General features: G+C 49.1%; 1 protein-coding gene across 2 annotated transcripts in view; it reads right to left on the reverse strand.

The window, feature by feature from the left end:
• The window catches only part of LOC140394069 (uncharacterized), a 405,190-nt gene that overhangs the window by 232,152 nt on the left and 150,255 nt on the right, over nucleotides 1-22,783 (reverse strand). For both annotated transcript variants that reach the window (XM_072480880.1, XM_072480881.1), the window contains exons 28-33: nucleotides 21,871-21,956; nucleotides 20,535-20,662; nucleotides 6,855-7,010; nucleotides 5,546-5,745; nucleotides 2,997-3,085; nucleotides 460-593 (exon numbers count right to left, since the gene is read on the reverse strand). In XM_072480880.1, coding sequence (XP_072336981.1) covers nucleotides 460-593; nucleotides 2,997-3,085; nucleotides 5,546-5,745; nucleotides 6,855-7,010; nucleotides 20,535-20,662; nucleotides 21,871-21,956 — 793 coding nt within the window. The remainder of the gene's footprint in view (nucleotides 1-459; nucleotides 594-2,996; nucleotides 3,086-5,545; nucleotides 5,746-6,854; nucleotides 7,011-20,534; nucleotides 20,663-21,870; nucleotides 21,957-22,783) is intronic.

Consider the following 22,783-nt stretch of genomic DNA (forward strand, 5'->3'; position numbering starts at 1 on the left):
AGCCATAGCAAAATGCATCAAAACCTTCCACAGAAAGTTTTGACTGAATCATATAGTTTGTCCCTACTTACAATAACAGGACTGGAAATAGGCAATCAAACCATAAGGCCCAAAATGTTCCTTTGTGCTGGTCTCTTACGCTGCAGATTATGAATTACAAAGCTAAACATTGGAGGGGAGGCCTCTTTTCAATGAATCCAAGACCAATGCCCACATGTATAATAGAAATTGGTTTGATTAAATAAATAATTTTTGCTGTTGAATTTTCATGATTAGTTATTAAATATATGCATCTGCACACTTTGGACTGGATAATTTAAGAAATGAGGCATGAATACTAAACTAGTTAATGCCCTCAATGGCTGATTAGTCACACATTTTGATGCAATTGGGATTTGAGAGCAGTCACAAGTGTCAGTCACACCTATGCTTATATTAGAGAGCATATAAAATGTATACCTTTGTTTCATTATCAAAGAAAAACTGAAGATCAGTCAGTGACATTTGGTTCATAAATAGTCCCAGGTAGTTAACAAACCAAGCAGTGGAGTTCAGGGCTGGATGACTTGCATTGTAGCATTTGGGCTTGGGATCTGCAATTTAAATAATCTAGTAATGAATACAGAAGAATTTGACTACACATTTACAAACTAAAACCGTGTCACTCTTAATATAATTGTGCTATGAAGTTTAAAACACCACTCCATTCTTTTCAACTCAAATCTAACTTTGAATTAAAGGGAATGACCCCTCCTGGCCTTCAGTTCTCAGGGTGCCAGTTGGCTCCCTGTTCCTCACACAGGAATATTACTGCATGCACAGAACTAGCAATAGTATGTAGAGCATCAAAGAGGATGACTTGTGCATCCAAAACAGATGACTCCATGTAATCCTAGACTACCGGCTTAAACTGCTTTTCTAGTATTCTCAAATCTGAGTCAGGATTTCAACCTGATTTTTGTGAATTTAGGTTTTGTGAGGGTCTCACTAACTTGATAGAGTTTTTCGAAGAGGTCACAAAGATGATTGATGCAGGTAGGGCAGTGGATGTTGTCTATATGGACTTCAGTAAGGCCTTTAACAAGGTCCCTCATGGTAGACTGGTACAAAAGGTGAAGTCACACAGGATCAGGGGTGAGCTGGCAAGGGGGATACAGAACTGACTAGGTCATAGAAGGCAGAGAATAGCAATGGAAGGGTGCTTTTCTGATTGGAGGGCTGTGACTAGTGGTGTTCCGCAGGGATCAGTGCTGGGACCTTTGCTGTTCGTAGTATATATAAATGATTTGGAGGAAAATGTAACTGGTCTGATTAGTAAGTTTGCAGACGACACAAAGGTTGGTGGAATTGCGGATAGCGATGAGGACTGTCAGAGGAGACTGCAGGATTTAGATCGTTTGGAGACTTGGGCAGAGAGATGGCAGATGGAGTTTAATCCGGACAAATGTGAGGTAATGCATTTTGGAAGGTCTAATGCAGGTAGGGAATATACAGTGAATGGTAGAACCCTCAAGAGTATTGAAAGTCAGAGAGATCTATGTGTACAGGTCCACAGGTCACTGAAAGGGGCAACACAGATGGAGAAGGTCGTCAAAAAGGCATACGGCATGCTTGCCTTCATTGGCCGGGGCTTTGAGTATAAGAATTGCCAAGTCATGTTGCAGCTGTACAGAACCTTAGTTAGGCCACACTTGGAGTATAGTGTTCAATTCTGGTTGCCACACTACCAGAAGGATGTGGAGGCTTTAGAGAGGGTGCAGAAGAGATTTACCAGGATGTTGCCTGGTATGGAGGGCATTAGCTATGAGGAGCGGTTGAATAAACTTGGTTTGTTCTCACTGGAACGACGGAGGTTGAAGGGCGACCTGAAAGAGGTCTACAAAATTATGAGGGGCATAGACAGAGTGGATAGTCAGAGGCTTTTCCCCAGGGTAGAGGGGTCAATTACTAGGGGGCATAGGTTTAAGGTGAGAGGGGCAAGGTTTAGAGTAGATGTATGAGGCAAGCTTTTTTACACAGAGGGTAGTGGGTGCCTGGAACTCGCTACCGGAGGAGGTGGTGGAAGCAGGGACGATAGTGACATTTAAGGGGCATCTTGACAAATACATGAATAGGATGGGAATAGAGGGATACGGACCCAGGAAGTGTAGACGATTGTAGTTTAGTGGGGCAGCATGGTCGGCATGGGCTTGGAGGGCCAAAGGGCCTGTTCCTGTGCTGTACTTTTCTTTGTTCTTTGTTCTCCCCTGCACCTTCCTCGTCGGACGAACATCCATCAATTTGACTTACATCCATCAAATTGGTGTGGGATTCCCCCTCCCCCTCACCATATGTGGTGAACCACCTTATTGAATGGTATAAAGATGAATACAATTATTGAAAGAGCATTCACATTGGTGAACATTCAATTACTTCATGAGATGGGTGTCTTCCAATTATGGTTGAATGCATTCCTGCTTTATATAACCCGCATGAGACCTACAGGGTTGGAGCAATTAGTCTCCCCATGAGCCTCGTTGAGTATGAGTTCCCCCGCTGAGGACGGCCAGACTTGGAACCGACACCTCAGACTAGTTTATCTTTGTCCACACGCCTTGGGCTTGTCTTTGGTCACTAAACTGTTACAGTACAGCTGACATGTATATGACCTAAGAATATAAGAACTAGTAGCAATAGGCCATATAATTCCCAAAATCTGCTTCCCTATTTAAAAAGATTGCTGATCTTGAAGCTCAACTCCATTTCTCTTGATTCCCTTGAAGTCCAAACATCTATCGATCGCAGTCTTGAATATACTCAATCAGTAAGCATCCACAGCCCTCTACAGTTCCAAAGATTCACAACCCGAGTGAAGAAATTTCTCAACTCAATCTGAAATGTCTCTTCCCTTATCCTAATGCAAATACATCTACCCAAGTCCCAAAGCAACTGACAAAGATTACACTGCAGTTAATCACAGAAATACAGTACTTTAAAATCAAAGATTGTCATATTACCTTGTTGCAGATAAATTTTGATACCACGGAAGATTTCTTTCCGTTTGTTTGCGGTCATTTTATTGTAGCGAGCATTCAGTGTTCTCACACTAAATTTGAAATTTAGGAATACATTAAAATTTAATCTTTTCATGATTAGGCTTTACTGCATTTTTGTCCCCTCATTCACATTATAGATATATGTATATATAAAAATGTATTTGCATGTATAAAAGTGAGAAGATAGAACAACAGACAGAACATCCAGAGCATGTGACCTCCACACACCAATTCCAGACATTCTCGTAAATTCAGAGCTCAAAGCTCACAGCTCTATACCAGAGATACAGATGCGTAAAACCCAACATTAAATATTCTTAGCAACAGATGTTGTGATCGGCCAAGTACTCTGGATGGATTACCAATTACCTTTCACTGTTTTCATAAAGATCTGGATTCAACAAGAAAGGCAATTTCAGTCCCCATTTTTCCCATCCTTAGGGTTACTTTTCCTGTTGGTTACACCATTAGGGGTACAATTAACCAACCTGAAAACTGTTCAACAAACAAATTTGAAAAAAATCCAAAAGTAAAAGCTAGCAGTAGATATTCCACAGCTCAATTTAAAAGCAAAAGATTTGAGTGCTGCTTTCGCATTGTGTCCCACAACGTTTGATTTTTCTGGTGGTGCAGTGGTTAGCACTGCTAGGGCCCAGGTTCGATCCCGGCCTCGGATCGCTGTCCTTGTGGAGTTTGCACATTCTCCCCATGTTTGCGTGGGTCTCACTCCCACAACCCAAAGATGTGCACGGTAGGTGGATTGGCCACACTATATTGCCCCTTAATTTGGAAATAAAAGAATTGGGCACTTTAATTTAAAAAAAGGATTTTGCCTACAATTAAGGTGACAAAAGAGATCCAAAGCAACAGACCACCACTATATTTTCAGAGTTCTGTTGGCCTGGTGGTGAAAAATTAAGAAATTTCATAATATTAAATGATGTGGGATGAGTTGATGATCCCATGCTTATTTTTCTGGCTTTTGTAGTACATTGCTATAAGGCCATTTCCAAATCACACCTCCACAATAGTCTTCAGGGGATGAGCTACAATAGAAGCTCATTTAAATAATAACAAAAATTAACTATGTTTTTTTTCTGCTGCTATTTTCATGAGAATTTGTGGGAACTACTGTTGTTCTTTTTCTTTCTTACAACTCTATTAATGCGTTAATTTTTTTTAAAATGGGGATTCCCTTATCTGTAGTATTTTCAGAAAATATAACACTCAGCCAAGTGCTAGCCAGGGCACACAGGATTTGTCGGTCCACTCCTATCCTAACCCTAACCCCCCTTTTCCTCTCCCATTCATGTCTTTGGACAGAAATATAATGCCTTGCTTTGGCAGAAAATTAGCATCTTTGGGCAGTTGAATACTCAAGAAGGGTTTAAAGATGGAAATTAAAAATTGGTCCTTGAAATTTATTTGGAGTTTTCCTCCTCTCTCACCATAAATCTGATAGAAACCAGGGGCACTGGTTTCACTGCACCATTTCCCTGAAGTTCTACCTTTATCATTCAGGTGTTAAATCTAGAAACCACGAGAACCTCCAGGGATCGTGGGGCCATAGATGCTGATTGAGATGGACTAATGGTGTTGTTCGTACATTGGCATACCACAGCACAATTGGGTACCCAATTTAAATTTTACTTCAACCTTCCAGGTTTCTCAGGATTCGTGAAGAGATGAGAGCTACTAGCTCCAGAAGACATGTTTTTTAAGCAGTCTTTATGGGCCAGGAGGAGTTCCCTTCTGCAAATCATGTCTCTCTGCAGTGTGAATCGGTGACATTTCACAATTTACCACCTTTTCCTCACCACCTTCCCCTAATCTGTAGTCTGCGATCATGACCAACATCCCACCATATCTCACTCCCTAAACTGCATTCTTCTGCCCTTCTGGTTTCTTAGGACCGGCCTTGCAAACTTCTGCTGTTTTTCCTGTCGAGCAGATAACCAGCTAGTCAATTGTGCCAGCCGCAGAGAGGGGATGAAAGGGGAAAATTAAAATGAAGTTATACTGTTGAATTCAACAGGACATCCACATTCCAGGATTACGGGTTTCTGCCATGCTACCAACGCCCCACACCCAATAAATTCAAGAACCAGTGTTTTGTCAGATCAGGATTATGAGTTTCCCTTAAACAATCATTCATATCATTGGAAATGATTTTACTACTCTGCACTTGGGGAGTAGAAACAAATAAACTCCACCATGAACTAAATATTGTCAATGAGAAATGTGACAGACGTAAATAGTGGGGGGGGTTCCAGCTCCTAGATACAGTGGGGGGGGGGGGGGGGTTCCAGCTCCTAGATACATCTGAAGCAGAGAAAAATGTCATGAATACAGCATTGCTAGACTTGCTGATGCCTACTTGGAACTGCAGTGAATTGTAAGCAAATGATAATTGCAAATATTGATGACAACATACTAGCCAAACTAATACTGGGAAAAAAATCCCCAGTGGATATAATTGTAATTTTAAAATTAGATGTGGCTGTATTTACATTTTCCTATAAGGAAGGCACGGAATTAGGAGGGTGATGTTTGAAGCCAGGAGCTCAGTAGTGATAAAAGGCAGGTATGGTTGCAGTCTGACATTAAGCCATTTATCCACTTCAGTGTCATTGTTTTCAGTCAAAGCTGTGGCAAAGCGAAACCAGAAAGCCTCAAGGATTGCAGCCTGGTTATCATCTGTCAGACGACTCTGGGGGAAAAAAGTTGGGAAATAATTTTGTTTCAAAGATTTTTTTACAACACAGTGGAACTCGCAACATGTTGTACAGCTCTTAAACTATTTCAAAGGTTCAACATTTCCAAATTACATTCTTACAAGTAAAGAATAGAATTATAATAAAACGTCAGATTCTAAGTCAGCTTTAGGTTGCACCACCTAAAAAAGTGGTAGGAGCGGATGCAAAAAAACTTTCTGAAGAGGACTAGATCTATGCATTAAAGGGAGAACTCTGCATGGCTACAAGCAAAGAATCAGGGCAGGGAATAATTGGATAGCTCTTTCAAAGAGCAAGCATACAAATAATGGACCGAATAGCCTCCTTCTGTATTGCATGATTTTATAAAGGAAGCAGCTTGCATTTATATAGCTCTTTTCATAACCTCAAAATATCCAAATATACTTTACAAACAATTAAATATTTATCAAGTGTAGTTAATGTTGTAGAAACCCTCGCAGCTCATTTACACAAAGCAAGGTCCTAGAAACAGAAATGAGATAAACGACCAAGTAACTTTGTGGTGATACACCACTGCACTTCCCTACCATTGTACATAGTATATAATAGTTGTGTGTGACGTGGCCCTGTAATACTGTGTATTGTACTGTAGCTCTGTAGAGGTTCTGTCACCGGTAGATAACCCGACCTGGCCACGGAGAGCTCCGCCTTAGCCACTCCCCCGGGGATTACGTATAAGAACCCTTTTCTGGGACCGGCCCCATTCTGTCTGGGGTCGTCCGTGTCGGGTAAGCCTCCCATGTAGTATATTAAAGCCTTAGTTAAAGTCTCACATGTCTTTGTGGTTCTTGACGCTTAGTGCATCAAACTTATTAGTCATTCTGGTTGAGGAATATGTATTAAGCAGGATACCAGGGAACACTCTCTGTAACAAAACTCCACAGACTTTGCAAACTCCACTAAAACTGTTCATATCTGGGCACATCCACTTCTTGCCCTTCCTCATAAGATCTTCAGGACATATGCCACACACAATGATATAACAGACACTATTTTGAGAGAATTGTTATTACTTATCTGTATATTCTATCATCAGAAACATAAAATAATACTTGAAGCTTACATCTCGGACTTTTTGGTTGAAATTAGTTATAAATGTAACTAGATTTTGAACAGATCCATAAGTAGTTAACACTGTAATCAGAATCCGGCTGTCATCAATGAATCCAGGCCTGCTCAATAGATCAGCAAATTCACTGGGTTTAACGGTATTCAACACCTGTAGAAACACAATAGGGAAATTCTCAATTTTATGTCAATAGTGCCAGTCACTCGAGCCTGGTTCTGGACTGCTGAACATTTAAATACATTTGTAATGACAACAAAGTATCAGACAGCTGTATTTCTGTTTATACTCAGGGCATTCAAAGTTCACTCAAATCCAGTTTGGTGGGCCTCGGTGATCAATCGTTTGTACAATTTTCATCTCCCAACCAACCTATTTATTCAGCATGTACAAGCTGGCAGGCAAACAGGTATTTCATCCTGTTGTGAGCATATTAGTTCCTTCAACCTATGATGTGTTAGGCAGGTCGTTTTCGTGTGGACTGCACTTGATGCAGCGATGCGAGAAACAGACATCTAACACTGTGGAAGATCCAACACAGTTTTATTGAACGATAGAACTAACATACATCTTTAACTGTGGGTCGACACTATACTGAACTGACTGGAGACCTAGTACTAGCCTGACCAGACTTACTAGCTACCGCATGGTGTTTGCACTGTGCTAGCTCGTGGACACTGACTGTCTCAGTGGCTGGGTCCAGAGAGCGCGGTAAACCTAGTGCCCTCTGGCTTTATAGTGGTGGTGTCCTGTCTGGTGATTGGCTGTTCTGTGCTGTGTGCTTACTGGTCATCCTGTGTGTCAATCACTGCCTGTCTGCACTTCATTATATACATGAGTGGATATTATGACATCTCCCCTTTTTTTTTTTAAATGAATACTCAGGTGTGGATGCTTATAAATATATATATATGCCTGAATATATACAGAAAGATGTCTAAACGAACGTATATGCATAGGAAGGTTGCGATAGTGCAGATACATGGCAAACGAAACAATATTTACAGAGGTCAAATTGGTGAAGTCACAAAAATGTACAAAAGCTCAGTGTATAGATTTAGTCTTTGTGGTGGGCGCCGAATTCTTGTTGATCGCCGCATAGGCGGATTAGGAGCCGCCTGCGCTTGGAGAGGCAGGATCGCTGGCATCGCAGTTGGCGCGTGGACCGGCAGGATTGCTAGTAGATCGGTGGCCTCGTGGTAGGGTACGTTCGGAGGGGGCATCGTAGGCGGCGGGGCACGCCGGTCAGGTAGCGGGCATGGAACCCTTCGCAGTGCCCATCTGTTGCACCATAGCAGGGAGCCATCAGCCATGCGGATAAGGAATGATCTTGGGGCCACTTGTTTTAGCACAACAGCTGTGGCGGACCAGCCGCCCTCAGGCAACTGTATGCCAACATGATCAGTTGGGGCCAGCTCGGGCAGATCCGTGGCATGGGCATCGTACGTGGCTTTGTGTTGGGCCTGTGACTGCTGCATCTTCTGTAGGACCGTGAGGTGGTCAAGGTCGGGGACATGGATGGCTGGAACTGTGGTCCTCAGAGTGTGATTCATGAGCATCTGGGCTGGAGACAATCCAGTGGACAGTGGGGTTGCCCTGTATGCCAGCATCGCCAAGTTAAAATCGGAGCCTGAATCTGCAGCTTTGCACAGCAGCCACTTTACAATGTGGACCCCTTTTTCGGCCTTCCCGTTTGATTGCGGGTAGTGGGGACTGGAGGTAACGTGACGGAAGTTGTAGGACTGTGCGAAGTCAGACCATTCCTGGCTGTAAAAGCAAGGACCGTTGTCGTTCATTACCGTGAGCGGTATCCCATGCCTGGCGAAAGTTTCTTTGCTGGCTTTGATTACCGCCTTCGATGTGAGGGCGGACAGTTTCACTACTTCTGGGTAACTGGAGAAGTAGCCAACCAGGAATACGTAGTCACGCCCCCTTGGTGTGGAAAAGGTCTACACCGACTTTGGACCACGGAGAGGTCACGATCTCGTGCTGCTGCAACGTTTCTTTGGGTTGAGCTGGTTGAAACTTCTGACAGGTAGGGCAGTTGAAGACTGTGTCGGCAATGTCCTGGCTGATGCCCGGCCAATAGACCGCCTCCCGAGCTCTGCGTCGGCATTTCTCGACCCCAAGGTGACCCTCATGGAGTTGGCCCAGCACCATAGCCCGCATACTCGGAGGAATTACAATTCTGTCGAGTTTCAGAAGGATTCGCTCCACCACCATCAGGTCGTCTTTTACAATATAGAACTGGGGACATTATCCCTTCTGCCAGCCATTGCTGAGGTGCTGCATCACATGCTGCAGCAGAGGATCCTTGGCTGTCTCCTCACAAATTTGGACCACCCGTTCGTCGGAGGCCGGAAGGTTGGTGGCACACAACGCACTTGGGCTTCTATGTGGCAGATGAAGTCACTTTGTTCATGCGGTGCGGTAATGGACCTGGACAGGGCATCTGCAACGATCACCTCTTTACCTGGCGTGTAAACCAGTTCGAAATCGTAACGGCGTAGCTTTAGAAGAATATGCTGTAACTGAGGTGTCATGTCATTTAAATCCTTCTGGATTATGTGGACTAGAGGTCTGTGGTCCGTCTCGACCGTGAATTTACTCAGGCCATAAACATAGTCGTGGAACTTGACTATCCCTGTTAGGAGGCCCAGACACTCCCTCTCAATCTGAGCATACCATTGCACAGTGGGCGTCATGGCCCTGGAGGCATACGCCACTGGAGCCCAGGATGTGGCGTCATCCCGCTGAAGGAGCACCGCCCCGCCCCAATACCGTCCTGACTTGCATCAGTTGATATCTTGGTTTCCTTTGTTGGGTTGAAGAACGCTAGGACCGGGGCTGTCGTGAGTTTTGCTTTCAGCTCGCGCCATTCCTCTTCATGCGTGTGCAGCCACTGGAATTCCGTCGACTTTTTGACGAGGTGGCGGAGGGCTGTGGTGTGGGATGCCATATTGGGAATGAATTTCCCGAGGAAGTTGACCATTCCGAGAAAGCGGCGGACCGCCTTTTTGTCCTCCGGGGTCTTCATGGCGTTGATCATTGAGACCTTGTCGGCGTCTGGCCGTACGCTTTGTGGCGAGATGTGGTCACCTAGGAATTTGATCTCCAATTGACCAAATGAGCACTTGGCCCTGTTGAGCTGAAGACCATGTTCATGGATTCTTTGGAATACCTTCTTGTGGCGAGCGATGTGTTCCTGGGGCGTTGTGGACAAGATAATGACATCGGCAACGTACACTCGCACCCCCTCGATGCCCTCCATCATCTGTTCCATGATGCGATGAAATACTTCGGAGGCAGATATGATGCCAAAAGGCATCCGGTTGTAGCAGTAGCGACCGAACGGGGTGTTGAACGTGCACAGCTTGCGACTGGACACGTCCAGTTGTATTTGCCAAAAACCCTTGGTGGCGTCGAGCTTAGTAAAGAATTTGGCATGAGCCATCTCACTGGTCAACTCTTCTCGTTTTGGCATCGGGTAATGCTCCCTCATGATGTTGCGGTTTAGATCCTTAGTGTCAATGCAAATGCGAAGCTCCCCTGACGGCTACTTGACACAGACCATGGAGCTGACCCAGTCTGTGGGCTCTGTAACCTTTGATACGATGCCCTGGTCTTGGAGGTCCTGTAATTGCTTCTTCAGACAATCGTTGAGGGACACCGGCACCCGGCGAGTTGCATGAATTACAGGGGTGGCGTTCAGCTTGAGCAGGATTTTGTATCGGTATGGGAGCATGCCCATTCCGTCGTGGTACTGCGTGATGATGTCATCTATGTCAGCTTGCAAGTTTCCATCGGGTGAGGCCGTCGCCGGTGATGATGACATGGTGTGGACGCGTTGAACAAGGTTCAGGAGCTTGCAGGCACGAGCACCGAGCAGAGATGCTCTGTCAGGCCTGACGATTTCAAACCGCAGCGTTGCCTTGATCGCCTTATTGGATACCCGCAGTTGACAGGAGCCACTGGTAGCTATGGCATTGCCATTGTAGTCAAGGAGCTGGCAGGCCGGTGGAAGAATGCTTGGTTTGGCGCGGATGGTGTCGAGGTCGGATTTTGAGATGAGGTTCGCTGATGCGCCAGTGTCCAGTTTAAATCGGATGCGGGCCTTGTTAACTGTGAGGACAGCACACCACTCGTCGTCGGGAACCACACTGAGGATCGAGAGGCGTTGCGTAGGTATGGTGGAAGGCAGCGCATGTGTAGTTATGATGCCCACCCGGTATGGGGACTTGAGGCACTCAGCATCAGGGTCCGTTGGGCTGTTGGGATCGTAATCTGGCAAGCCTTGTTGTACTGAGCGGACACTTCTGCGCCGCAGCTGGGATCGCCGGCTGCTGAGCGGTGGAGCAGATCTGCAAAGGACTGCGTAGTGGCCAAGCTTGCCACACTGTAGACACCAGCGTCCTTTTGCCGGACATTGCCACTTTAAGTGGGCGGAGCCACAACTCGGACACGTCATGACGCCGACGTCAGCGCGTTCCGTGCGCCATCGTGCATGCGCAGTGCGGTCGGTCGATGTACGCACCTATGCAGTTGGGTTGTCGGGCTCGTCGTCCACTCGGTTGTAGCGCGCATGCGCAGGGACCCAGGAAAAGCTCGCGAAATGGCCACTCTCCTCGATGCTCAGGCCCTGCATTTGTGCAATGGCCTGCACCCATTCCGCCTTGTGGGAGGCCAGCTTCGCAGTTTCTGCCGCCCTGATGTGGGAGTAACGATTCTTAGCATGCTCATGGACAACGCCCGTCTCGCTAGCGACAGAGAGGGTCAACTGTTGAAGCTGACCTCCACCCCAACAGAACCCGCCTTCAAGCAATCAATGAGACGAAGGCGAAAACATCTGCCCCCATACCCGTCGGCAGGTCTGACACCCCGAATACAGCTCCAATTTCATGTGCAGAACCTCAGACATGATGCTGAAAATTTACCCCAATATTTCTCCAACTTCGGGCAGGACCAGAACATTTGGACATGATTGGCTGGGCCTCTCCCACACCACTAACAACTATCCTCCACCCCTTAAAACAGCCGGCTCATCCTTGCCTTTGCTAAGTACGCCCTATACACGACTTTTAACTGAATCAACCCCAGCCTCACACATGAGGTTGAAGCATTGACTCTTCACAGCACTTTGCACCATAATCCTTCAACCAGCCCCGTCCCCAACTCTTCCTCCCATTTGGCCTTAATCCCTTCCATGGACTCCTTGTCCTCCTCCATAATCCTGCTCTAGATCACTGAAACAACCCCACTCACCAGCCCCCCGCAACCCCCCAACCGACAGCAGCTCCTTCAACAACAAGGAGGACGGTGTCACCGGGGAGCTTGGGAAAGCCTTTCTTGCAAAATTCAGCACCTGCATATACCTGAAGCCCTCCTCACACTGGAGCCCATATTTCACCCCAGCTCCTCCAAATTTGCAAATCTCCCTTCCTGAAACAGATGCTTCATCTTTTTTTACCCCTTTCTCCTCCTATCAAGATTCTTATGTAGATGTCCAGATAGCCACTATTACGAATGACATTATCTGAAGTGTCAAAAGTTATATAGCTAAGACAGAATGTTTGCTTAATTAATTCTACTTGCTATCTCGATATACCTTTCATGCCCTCCAGCTTGTAGTTATAACTGCAGTGAAGTAATTTGAAGAATTTACGGTCTGTCAACTCAAGGATATTCCTTAGGCCCTGCATTTGTCTAAGGTTACTTAATGAGGCTAAGGGTCAGCTAATGTTTTTGCAGCTGCATACTAACTTTCAAAAGACCTTTCTGTTATAGTCGTTTTATTCCACTTTGAATTAAAATACTTGGAGTATTAATTTCTGTTTCTTATTAAGTGTCTATATTCTATTTCGAATTCTGCAGACAGTGAGATTTCCATCACATAAGCAAATAACAATCTGGCATGATTTACACACATTTTAAATGAAGCATTTCTGAAGAGAATTGACTGTTTTTGGGTGTACAATTTTCTCAGTATATGATTTTAAGAAATTATGAAAGTTTTTGGTGAAGTTGCTTTATACCCTATTTTAATCAAGTCATGTTAGTACATAAATAATAATTGTTTCTTGCTAGTCACCATTGCTGATAACTATAGCCCAATGCTGTTCAGCTTCAGTGCTGGCATCTGGTGAAAAGACTGCATGTTATTGCTGAAGTCACTTATAAATCCTAGAATGTTTGCCGCTTGGAAAGAGGCCATTCACGCTGCACGTTTTTGTTGCCGCTCATCAGGAGCAGTTCACCTCGTGCCATTCACCCTGCATAAAGATGTTTCCCTCATGTCACCATTGGCAATTATAAAGTGTGCCCTCTGATTCTCAATCCTTCCACCAAAAGGAACAGCTTCTCCCTATCTACTCTCACCAGATCCCTTAGGATTTGGAATACCTCTATTAAAATCAGTCCCAGCTTCTCCATTCTACCTAACTTACACATCCTTGAAAGCATTCTCATGAATCTTTTCACCACCTTCTCCAGTGCCTTCACATTCTTCCTAAAATCTGGGGCGAAATTCTCCGGAAACGGCGCGATGTCTGCCGACTGGCGCCCAAAACGCGTAAATCAGACGGGCATCACGCCGCCCCAAAGGTGCGGAATGCTCCGCATCTTTGGGGGCTGAGCCCCAACATTGAGGGGCTAGGTCGGCGCCGGACGAATTTCCGCCCCGCCAGCTGGCGGAAAAGGCCTTTGGTGCCCCGCCAGCTGGCGCGGAAATGACATCTCCGGGCGGCGCATGCACGGGAGCGTCAGCGGCCGCTGACGGCATTCCCGCGCATGCGCAGTGGAGGGAGTTTCTTCCGCCTCCGCCATGGTGGAGACCGTGGCGGAGGCGGAAGGGAAAGAGTGCCCCCACGGCACAGGCCCGCCCGCGGATCGGTGGGCCCCGATCGCGGGTCAGGCCACCGTGGGGGCACTCCCCGGGGCCAGATCGCCCCCCCCCCAGGACCCTGGAACCCGCCCGCCTTGTCCCGCCGGTAAGGTAGGTGGTTTAATTTACGCCGGCGGGACAGGCATTTTAGCGGCGGGACTTCGGCCCATCCGAGCCGGAGAATCGAGCGGGGGGGGCCCGCCAACCGGCGCGGTGCGATTCCCGCCCCCGTCGAATATCCGGTGCCGTAGACTTCGGCAACCGGCAGTGGCGGGATTCACGCCAGCCCCCGGCGATTCTCCGACCCGGCGGGGGGTCGGAGAATCTCGCCCCTGGTGTCCAGAGCTGCAACAGACCAGTTGAGGGCAAACAGTGTTTTATACAGGTTTAACATAACTTTGTTGCTTTACGACTCTATTTATGAACCTCGTGATACTTGATGCTTTATTAGCTGCACTCTCAAACTGTCTTACCACCTTCAAATGATTTGTGTATACCCAAGTTCCTCTGCTCCAATACCTTCTTTAGAATTCTTCTCTTTCTGTGTTCTGCTGCCAAATGAATCACTTCACACTACTCTGAATTAAATTTTATCTCCCACTCATCCACCCATTCGACCATACTCTCTCATTTCTTCTTGTTTGCTTTTTCAATTTTCCTCTGAATCCTCTATACTCAGCCTGGTATTCTGACATTACAAGCGTGGTTCTTCAATTTAATCTTAACCTCTTTCTTTATCCAGGAAACTCTGGGTTGGTGTGTTCCATTTTTCCTTGACTGTTCCTGAACTCTCCTCTTTAAAGTCGCCCGGCGGCCAGAGAATCCCACCTGAGATCAATGAATTTTCCATTCTACGTGGCTCGCCCATGGCTTTCTTGCGGGGCGAGAGAATTCAATCGGATGTTTCAAGTCACAGTCTGACCTGCCAATCTTTGGTTCCAATTTATCTGAACCAGATGTATTCTTACCCCACTGTCAGTTAATTATTCTTACTCTAAGGTAATGTGGTGTTAAAGGATGGTAGTGTGGGGATAGGGTGGAGGTATAGGCTTAGGTAGGGTTCTCTTTCCAAGGGCTGGTGCAGACCCGATGGGCCAAATGACCTCCTTTTGCACTGTAAATGATTTTATGATTGTTCTTTTCTATAATCAATCTAAATCTCATGATATAATGATCATATGCCCAAAATGTTCCCCTGCTGACTCATCTCATTCCCAAGAACCAGGTCTAGCAGAGCTTTTTTTCTTATTGGACTGGAAACATACTGCTACATCAAATTTTCCTGAACTTGCCCTCTTCACCCTTTACAGTACTTCCTGTCCCAATCTATATTCGGATGATTAAAGTCCCCCATTATAATTACACTTTAACACTTGCACTTCTCTGTAATATCCTTACAAATATGTTCCTATACATCTTTGCCACTAGACTACACCGAGAATTATAATTGCCCCTTTTTTGTTCCTTAGGTCTAGTCAAATAGATTTTATCCTTGGCCTCTTTGGATCATGTTTTTCTCCAGGTGCTCCGCTTTCCTGCCACAAGTCCCAAAAGAAGTGCTGTTGGGCAATTTGGAGATTCTGAATTCTCCCTTCGTGTACCCGAACAGGCTCCGGAATGTGGTGGCTAGGGGCTTTTCACAGTAACTTCATTGCAGAGTTAATGTAAACTTACTTCTGACAATAAAGATTATTATATTATTATAGGATTGGCTAACCAACAGAAAACAGACAGTGTGCATAAATGGGTATTTTTCTGGTTGGTAAGCTGTAACGAGTGGTGTGCCGCAGGGTTCTGTCCTCAGGTCCCACCTATTTACAATCTTTGATTTGGATTTCGGGATAGAATGTACGATAGCCAAATTTGCAGATGATACTAAAATAGCTGGGAAAGCAAGTCGCAAAGAGGAAATAAGAAGTTTACAAATGAATATGGTGAGGTTAGGTGAGATTTGGAGACGGAGAGACCCGGACCCTCCAGCATGCGACGCCCGCAGGATGCCCCTCGCACACCACGGGAGACGGAGAGACCCGGATCCTCCAGCATGCGACGCCCGCAGGATGCCCCTCGCACACCACCGGAGACGGAGAGACCCGGACCCTCCAGCATGCGACGCCCGCAGGATGCCCCTCGCACACCACGGGAGACGGAGAGACCGGGAGCAATAGGGAGACGACACCCCCGTCACGTGCGGGAGCGACCACCCAGCGACGAGGGGGGCAGCCACAGGCCCCCGTCACATCCGAGCCAGGACACCACTACCCAGGACACCACTACCCAGGACACCACTACCCGGGACACCACTACCCGGGACACCACTACCCGGGACAGCACTACCCAGGACACCCCTACCCGGGACAGCACTACCCAGGAAGACGAAATACCGGACAGTGACTCAGAGTGGATGGGTGGAGACGAACCCCTACCCCAAAGTGCCATGGACTCAGCGTGGGACAAAGAGCACGACACAACGCCACTGCTGTCACCAACACCCTCCACCATCGCAGAAACACTCACCACGGTTGGGCACTTTAGTGATGAGGCGTCTGGTACACTCACTGGTGCGCACAACTCAGCCGTCCCGGTACAGCAGGTGGAGGTAGGAGCAGCAGAGGGACCGGGCGGTCGGAGGGCAGCCCAGCCCAAGCGAACATCTGCCGCCCAGATGGATCCCGGGTTCCTGCAGTTACCACACCCACACATAGATCCAATGCAACCACCGACCCGGAGACGAGCGAAGAGGGTGACGGGCGGCTTGCGGCGGCTGCGGTCACAGGTGGAGGAGTCCACCCGCGTCCAGGAGCTTGGAGTGGTGCCGGTCATGCGTGCCACCCAGGCTGACACCGCACGGGTGGCGTCCGCGGTGGAGGCAATGGATGGATGCGACGGTGTCAGACATGGGGAACGGTTTGCGAGGCCTGGGGCCTTCCGTGCAGGCGGCATCTGTGGCCCAGGAAATGGCTGCCCTCTCACAGGAGGCCATGAGCCAGTGCCAGCGCCAGATGGCAGAGGCGCTCAACGCCATAGCCCAGTCTCTGCAGGCCATGGCCCAGTCTCAGCAGGCCATGGCCCAGTCTCTGCAGGCCATCGCTGAGGGCATCGGCGCCAGTGGCCATGTGCGAGCCGGCGTCGCACTGTCACAGACAAGGTTTGCCAACCCCCTGGGCTCCATGGTTGCAAACCTGCAGACCCCTGTCGATACCAGCACGGGCCTCCAGGACTGGCAGCGCCAGATGTCGGGGGGGCGTCGGATGGCCAGTCCGTTCGCATCCCCCACCCATGTAGAGGCCTGGGGGCCATCGGGCACCCCGAGGGAGGAGGAGGTGGTGTGGTCCGTCCCGGCTCCCTCTGTAGGGGAGGTCCCGGTACACCGCGACACCTCGGACTCCCCCCCTTCCCTCCCAGGTGCATCGGTTGGGCAACGGGCAGGACAGGCTGGCAGCTCGCCATCCCAGTCGCCCGGGCCGCAGCCTGGTCCATCTAGGCCAGGACGCCCCAGGAAACGGCCGCCAAAGGGATCCAGTGTCAGAGGGCAGGAATCACAGGAGTCCACCTCCAGTTCTGCTGTACCGTCTGGGGAACCACGTAGACGTAGTCAAAGGGCCCGTAAGGCCAAACAATTAGACACCGAGTAAGTTGGCACGGGTGCAGGGCACAGATGAGTTTTAGGGGCTAGGGCACATGCATGAACTCCTTTGGTTATTAAAGTCAATGTTACACCTACCGAAGCTGCCTTTGTGCTCTGTCCAAAGTGTGCGGGGGTGTCATGTACGTTGAGCGCAAGTGTGTGTGTGAGGGGTGGTCTAACCTCAGCTCCAGGTAAGTCTGCCCCCTTCCCCCTGGGCCGCCATCAACAACCCCCGGGCAGAGGACGGGACCGTGCGCTGCAGTGTCACAGCCGCATGCAGGGATGGTCCGGGTGGATGGTGGTACTGTGGCCATGGGTCAGACATAGTCCAACGATGTAGAGCCAGGAGCTCATCGCAGAGCGGGTTGTCATCATCCTCCATGGCCTGCGATAGACACGCGTCCACCCGCAACTGTGTGAGCCCGGCCCGTTGTGCCGCAGGTGGATCGGCAATGGGGGGGGGGGGGGGGGGTGGTGTGCACGTGGGTGGGGTGGGTGGGGTTGGGGAGGGGGGGTGAGGGTGCTGGGTGGGTGGATGGGTGTGGGGTGTGGATGGTCGGCTGTTGCCATGGTGTGCGGTCTGTGGCCATACTACCCGATTCCCACGCCCATCTAGTCAGTGAAGCGGGCGTCTATCAGTCTGTCCCGTGCCCGCTGGGCCAGCCGGTAACGGTGGACAGCCACCCGCCTGTGTCTACCCCGTCTGCCCTGACCATTGCCCCCATCCCCCTCATCTGGGGAGGACTGGGCCTCTTCCTGCTGCTCCTCCACTCCGCCCTCCTCTGCCTGCGGCACATCGCCCCTCTGCTGGGCTATGTTGTGCAGGACGCAGCACACCACAATGATGCGGCCGACCCTATCTGACCGATACTGGAGGGCGACCCCAGAGAGGTCCAGGCACCTGAAACGCATCTTCAGCACACCAAAGCACCTCTCGATCACTCCCCTTGTCGCTACATGGGCATCATTGTAGCGGTTCACCGCCTCATTGCGTGGCCTCCGTACAGGCGTCATCAGCCACGATCGCAATGGGTAGCCCCTGTCGCCCATAAACCAGCCCCTCAGCCGGGGATGGCGTCCCTCGTACATGCCGGGGATGGATGACCGCGACAACACGAATGAGTCGTGTACACTGCCTGGGTGACGGGCGCAGACGTGCAGGATCATCATGCGGTGGTCGCAGACCACCTGTACGTTCATCGAATAGGTCCCCTTCCTATTGGTGAACACGGCCCTGTTATCTGCAGGTGGCCGCACGGCGACGTGCATCCCATCGATCGCGCCCTGGACCATGGGGCACCCCGGCAACGGCAGAGAAGCCCACGGCCCAGGCATCTTGGCTGGCCCGGTCCACGGGGAAGCGGATGTAGCGGTGCGCCATGGCATATAGGGCATCTGTCACTGCCCGGATGCACCGGTGCACCGATGTCTGCGATATGCCGGACAGGTCCCCACTCGGTGCCTGGAATGACCCCGTTGCATAAAAGTTCAGGGCCACCGTAACCTTGACGGACACGGGGAGAGGGTGTCCCCCGCCAGTGCCACGCGGTGACAGGTGTGCCAGCAGGTGGCAGATGTGTGCCCCGGTTTCCCGGCTCATCCGGAGTCTCCTCCTGCATTCCTGGTCCGTGAGGTCCTGGTATGACTGCCGGGGCCGGTACACACGAGGCGCCCTCGGGTGCCTCCGTTGTCGTGGGGCCGCGACGTCCTCCTCCCCCTCCTCGTCCTGTCGGTCAGGTGTCCCTCCAGCCTGGGCGGCTGCCGCCTGCCCCTCTGCGGCAGCCTGCGCCGCCTCTCTGGCACGCTCCTCCTCCTCCGCCTCCTCCTCCTCCTCCTCATCCAGGGCAACATAGACATGAGCGGCTGCCACCACGGCGGCCAACATCGCTGGATGATCTGAAAACATGACGGCCTGGTGGGGGGGGGGGGGGGGGGGGGGGGGGGGGGGGGAACGACGACATGTCATCATTGCCCATATCCCCTCCTCCCCCCAGCCAGGTGGCATGGACCGCATGGGTCCAACTGTTGGAGGTTGGCACCTGGCCAGGTGGACCAACTCACTTGCCCTCCCATCCCCCCTCCTCGGCACGGACCCCCCCCCCAACCTCCACCCCGGCACGGACCCCCCCCCCCCAACCTCCACCCCGGCACGGCACGGACCCCCCCCCCAACCTCCACCCCAGCACGGACCCCCCCACCAACCCCAACCTCCACCCCGGCACGGACCCCCCCCCAACCCCCAACCTCCACCCCGGCACGGCACGGACCCCCCCCAACCTCCACCCCAGCACGGACCCCCCCCTCACAACCCCCAACCTCCACCCCAGCACGGACCCCCCCCCCCCCAACCTCCACCCCAGCACGCACCCCCCCCAATCTCCACCCCGGCACGGACCCCCCCCAACCTCCACCCCAGCACGGACCCCCCCCCCCCAACCCCCAACCTCCACCCCGGCACGGACCCCCCCCCAACCTCCACCCCGGCACGGACCCCCTCCCGGCACTCCCCCGGAGCCCAGCCTACTCTAACCACCCCCCCCCCCGCCGCACACACACACACACAACCCGAGACACACCTCTCCTCACGCAATCAGACTGCGGCCACGCCATTGCCTGCCCAGAGCCAACCCCCCAGGCCGTCACTCACCTCCACGCTGGTCGGCGTGAGCCTGGAGCACCGGGTCACACCGATGAAAAGGAAGTTTGATTCACGTCGACGTGAACGGTCATCATGTCGACGGGACTTCGGCCCATCCGGAAGGGAGAATATCGGCAGGCCGAAAATCGGCTGCCTTGCGCAGACCCGTGATATTCTCCGCGGCAGCGGCGCCATTAACGCCCCGCCGACTTTTCTCCCTTCGGAGACTTCGGCAACCGGCGGGGGCGGGATTCACGACGCCCCTTATTCCACCATACTCCACACATTCACATTCATGCATAGTAACCCTCATTCAGAACTTTATTACTTTCTCTCTTATGCTGAACCCACATAACACCTTATTATTTCACTCTGGTGCTGTCTGTCTCGCCCAATATCTGTGCACTTTGGCACTCTTCTCTAATATTACCTCCTGGTCCCACATCCCTGCAAAGGAGTTTAAACTTGGTTTATCCTTCAGAGTATTTTCCTGTACAAACACAATCTTTGTGAACTTCATTTTGCTTTTACCTCAACAAGTTGATTGTGAGGAACCTGTAGAAATATATCTGTCAGAGTTAGGAATTCTGAGAAATTTTGGAAACGATTGTTTAGATAATGTATAAAGCTGTCGTTCCTATAGCAGCGAAGGAGTGAGGCTGTGGGGGAAACAAAAAAATATTTAATTTTTTTTACCCAAACAATGATTCTTCTCCAGCAAAGACATTGACATTATAAACTAATTGAGGGATATTTCGACATTCAAATATGCAAATTATTGATGACAAATTGACAACCCTGGTGATATCATTAAGTATTTATTAATTCCATACTTTTGTTTTATTGTGCATGGTTGATCGAGGAGAGAAAGATTCAAAAAAGGTCAGTGTTAGCAATTATATAATAAACACTAGCAGGTTTAATATGTTTTAGTGATATTAACCTATCAACATTTGACATTATTCTTTTTTTTGATTGTGTCACCACTAAGAATCAAGAATAAATTTTAAACCAACATGTTAAGCATTTAAACATCATATTGACAGAAATGTAATTTTGAGGGCTAAAATCATGAATTAATTTTTGGAAAATTGACAGATTATACCATCTGACAACATCCATCCAACTGAAACAGTGATAAGTATCTTAAGTATTTTCTAAAAACAATTTCATATAACCCATGTTTCATATATATAGTGAATACCGTATATAGTGAATATCATAAAACTTCAAAGTTACAGATATTGATGAAATGTAAATGTGCTGGACCAGGACAAATTAATGTACTCAATAAATTGTGCTGTTTTTAACAACAACATAAAATGCAACTGAGCCTCAAATTGTATTCATTTTGAGGTGATTCATCTTAAATATTTGTTCAAAAAGCATCATAACCTAACATAAATAAATTGATTTAGTATGCATCATGTGTATACAGTAAAAGAACAAGGTTCAGTAGTAATTACTCATAACTTTTTAAGAAAGGTAACTCCATTAAGGACCCATGTACTCATTTTCCCTATTCCTTTCCACTCCCCTGTTCCTTGTTACATTAAACTATCTCAAACTCTTCTTAAGGTACCAGAAGATGTATCATTCTATTGATTTATCCTCCCACCCTTTATAAAGCTTTCATCTGGCACCTGCGAGTGAAACACAGCTGAAGCTGGACCTCAGGCGCATGGACAGCAGGATATATCCCTGCCATTCTCTGGTATTATGTGTTGGAATTCAATTATGTGGAGTCACCATATCACTCAACATCAGTTCAAAAACCAACTTGTGCCATAATGCTACAAGTTGGCATTCATTCCCTACTAACACATAAGAAAAATGAGACTCAATAAAAAAATCTTTGCACCATTACCTTTATCAGAAGTTAATATATTTCTATATATGGCTTCTTGAACGTTGGTATCCAGCTGTGGTTTGTTTGAGCTCAATGTGGAGATGCTACAGAAAGTAAATAGGTATGAATTACACAGGTTACTATGATAAAAAGTGATGTATTGTTTTGTTCAGGAACACACATGGATGTACGCTAACTGCCCCTTGGAGGCAATGTAACTATGGGGTCATTTTCCTAAAGTGTCCTCAAAACTTGACAGCTGCATTCAGAGCATGCCAGCTTTCTGAAACTAGTATTCCCATGTTTGGAGGCATTTTCAAGGAATCTTCGCCTCTTCAACCTACATTTCACTGTAGACATTGTGAAGCTCTGTACAACAAACACCCCTCTGCCAGCACCCAACACACACACCACCCCAGCCCACCCAGAAGCCATTCCCCACATTTCTAACATACCCACTTGACTCCTGCCCTCCCACAGACACTCCTTAACCCCACATCTACTGACCCCATCCCTACTAAATCAATTCCTTCCTTGCAACTTCCCAGCCCTCCCTACCCACACCTTACCTCCTGCTCTCTTTACCCTCTCTCCACCACATCCCTCCACTTCCCCACCCTCCTTCATTAACCTCACACCACCTCACCCCCTTTTCACTTGCCCCACTCCTCACCTCCCAAACTCAACTCCCCCCACCCTCAACTCCCCACCCTCACCCCTACTCCCCACCTTCACCCCGACTCCCCTTCCATCACCCCTACACTCCCGGCCTCACTCTTCACCCTCACTCCCTGCTCCCTCACCCTCACTCCCTACTCCTCCACCCTCTACTCAACCACCCTCACTCCATCCTTGCCCTTACCCAACCTCTATTCTCCTACCCTCACTCCCCGACCCTCCCCAACACCCCCACTCCCCAGCCCCCATATTA

Source organism: Scyliorhinus torazame, chromosome 17 (assembly GCF_047496885.1).
Source record: "Scyliorhinus torazame isolate Kashiwa2021f chromosome 17, sScyTor2.1, whole genome shotgun sequence".
Classification (NCBI taxonomy): Eukaryota; Metazoa; Chordata; class Chondrichthyes; order Carcharhiniformes; family Scyliorhinidae; genus Scyliorhinus; species Scyliorhinus torazame.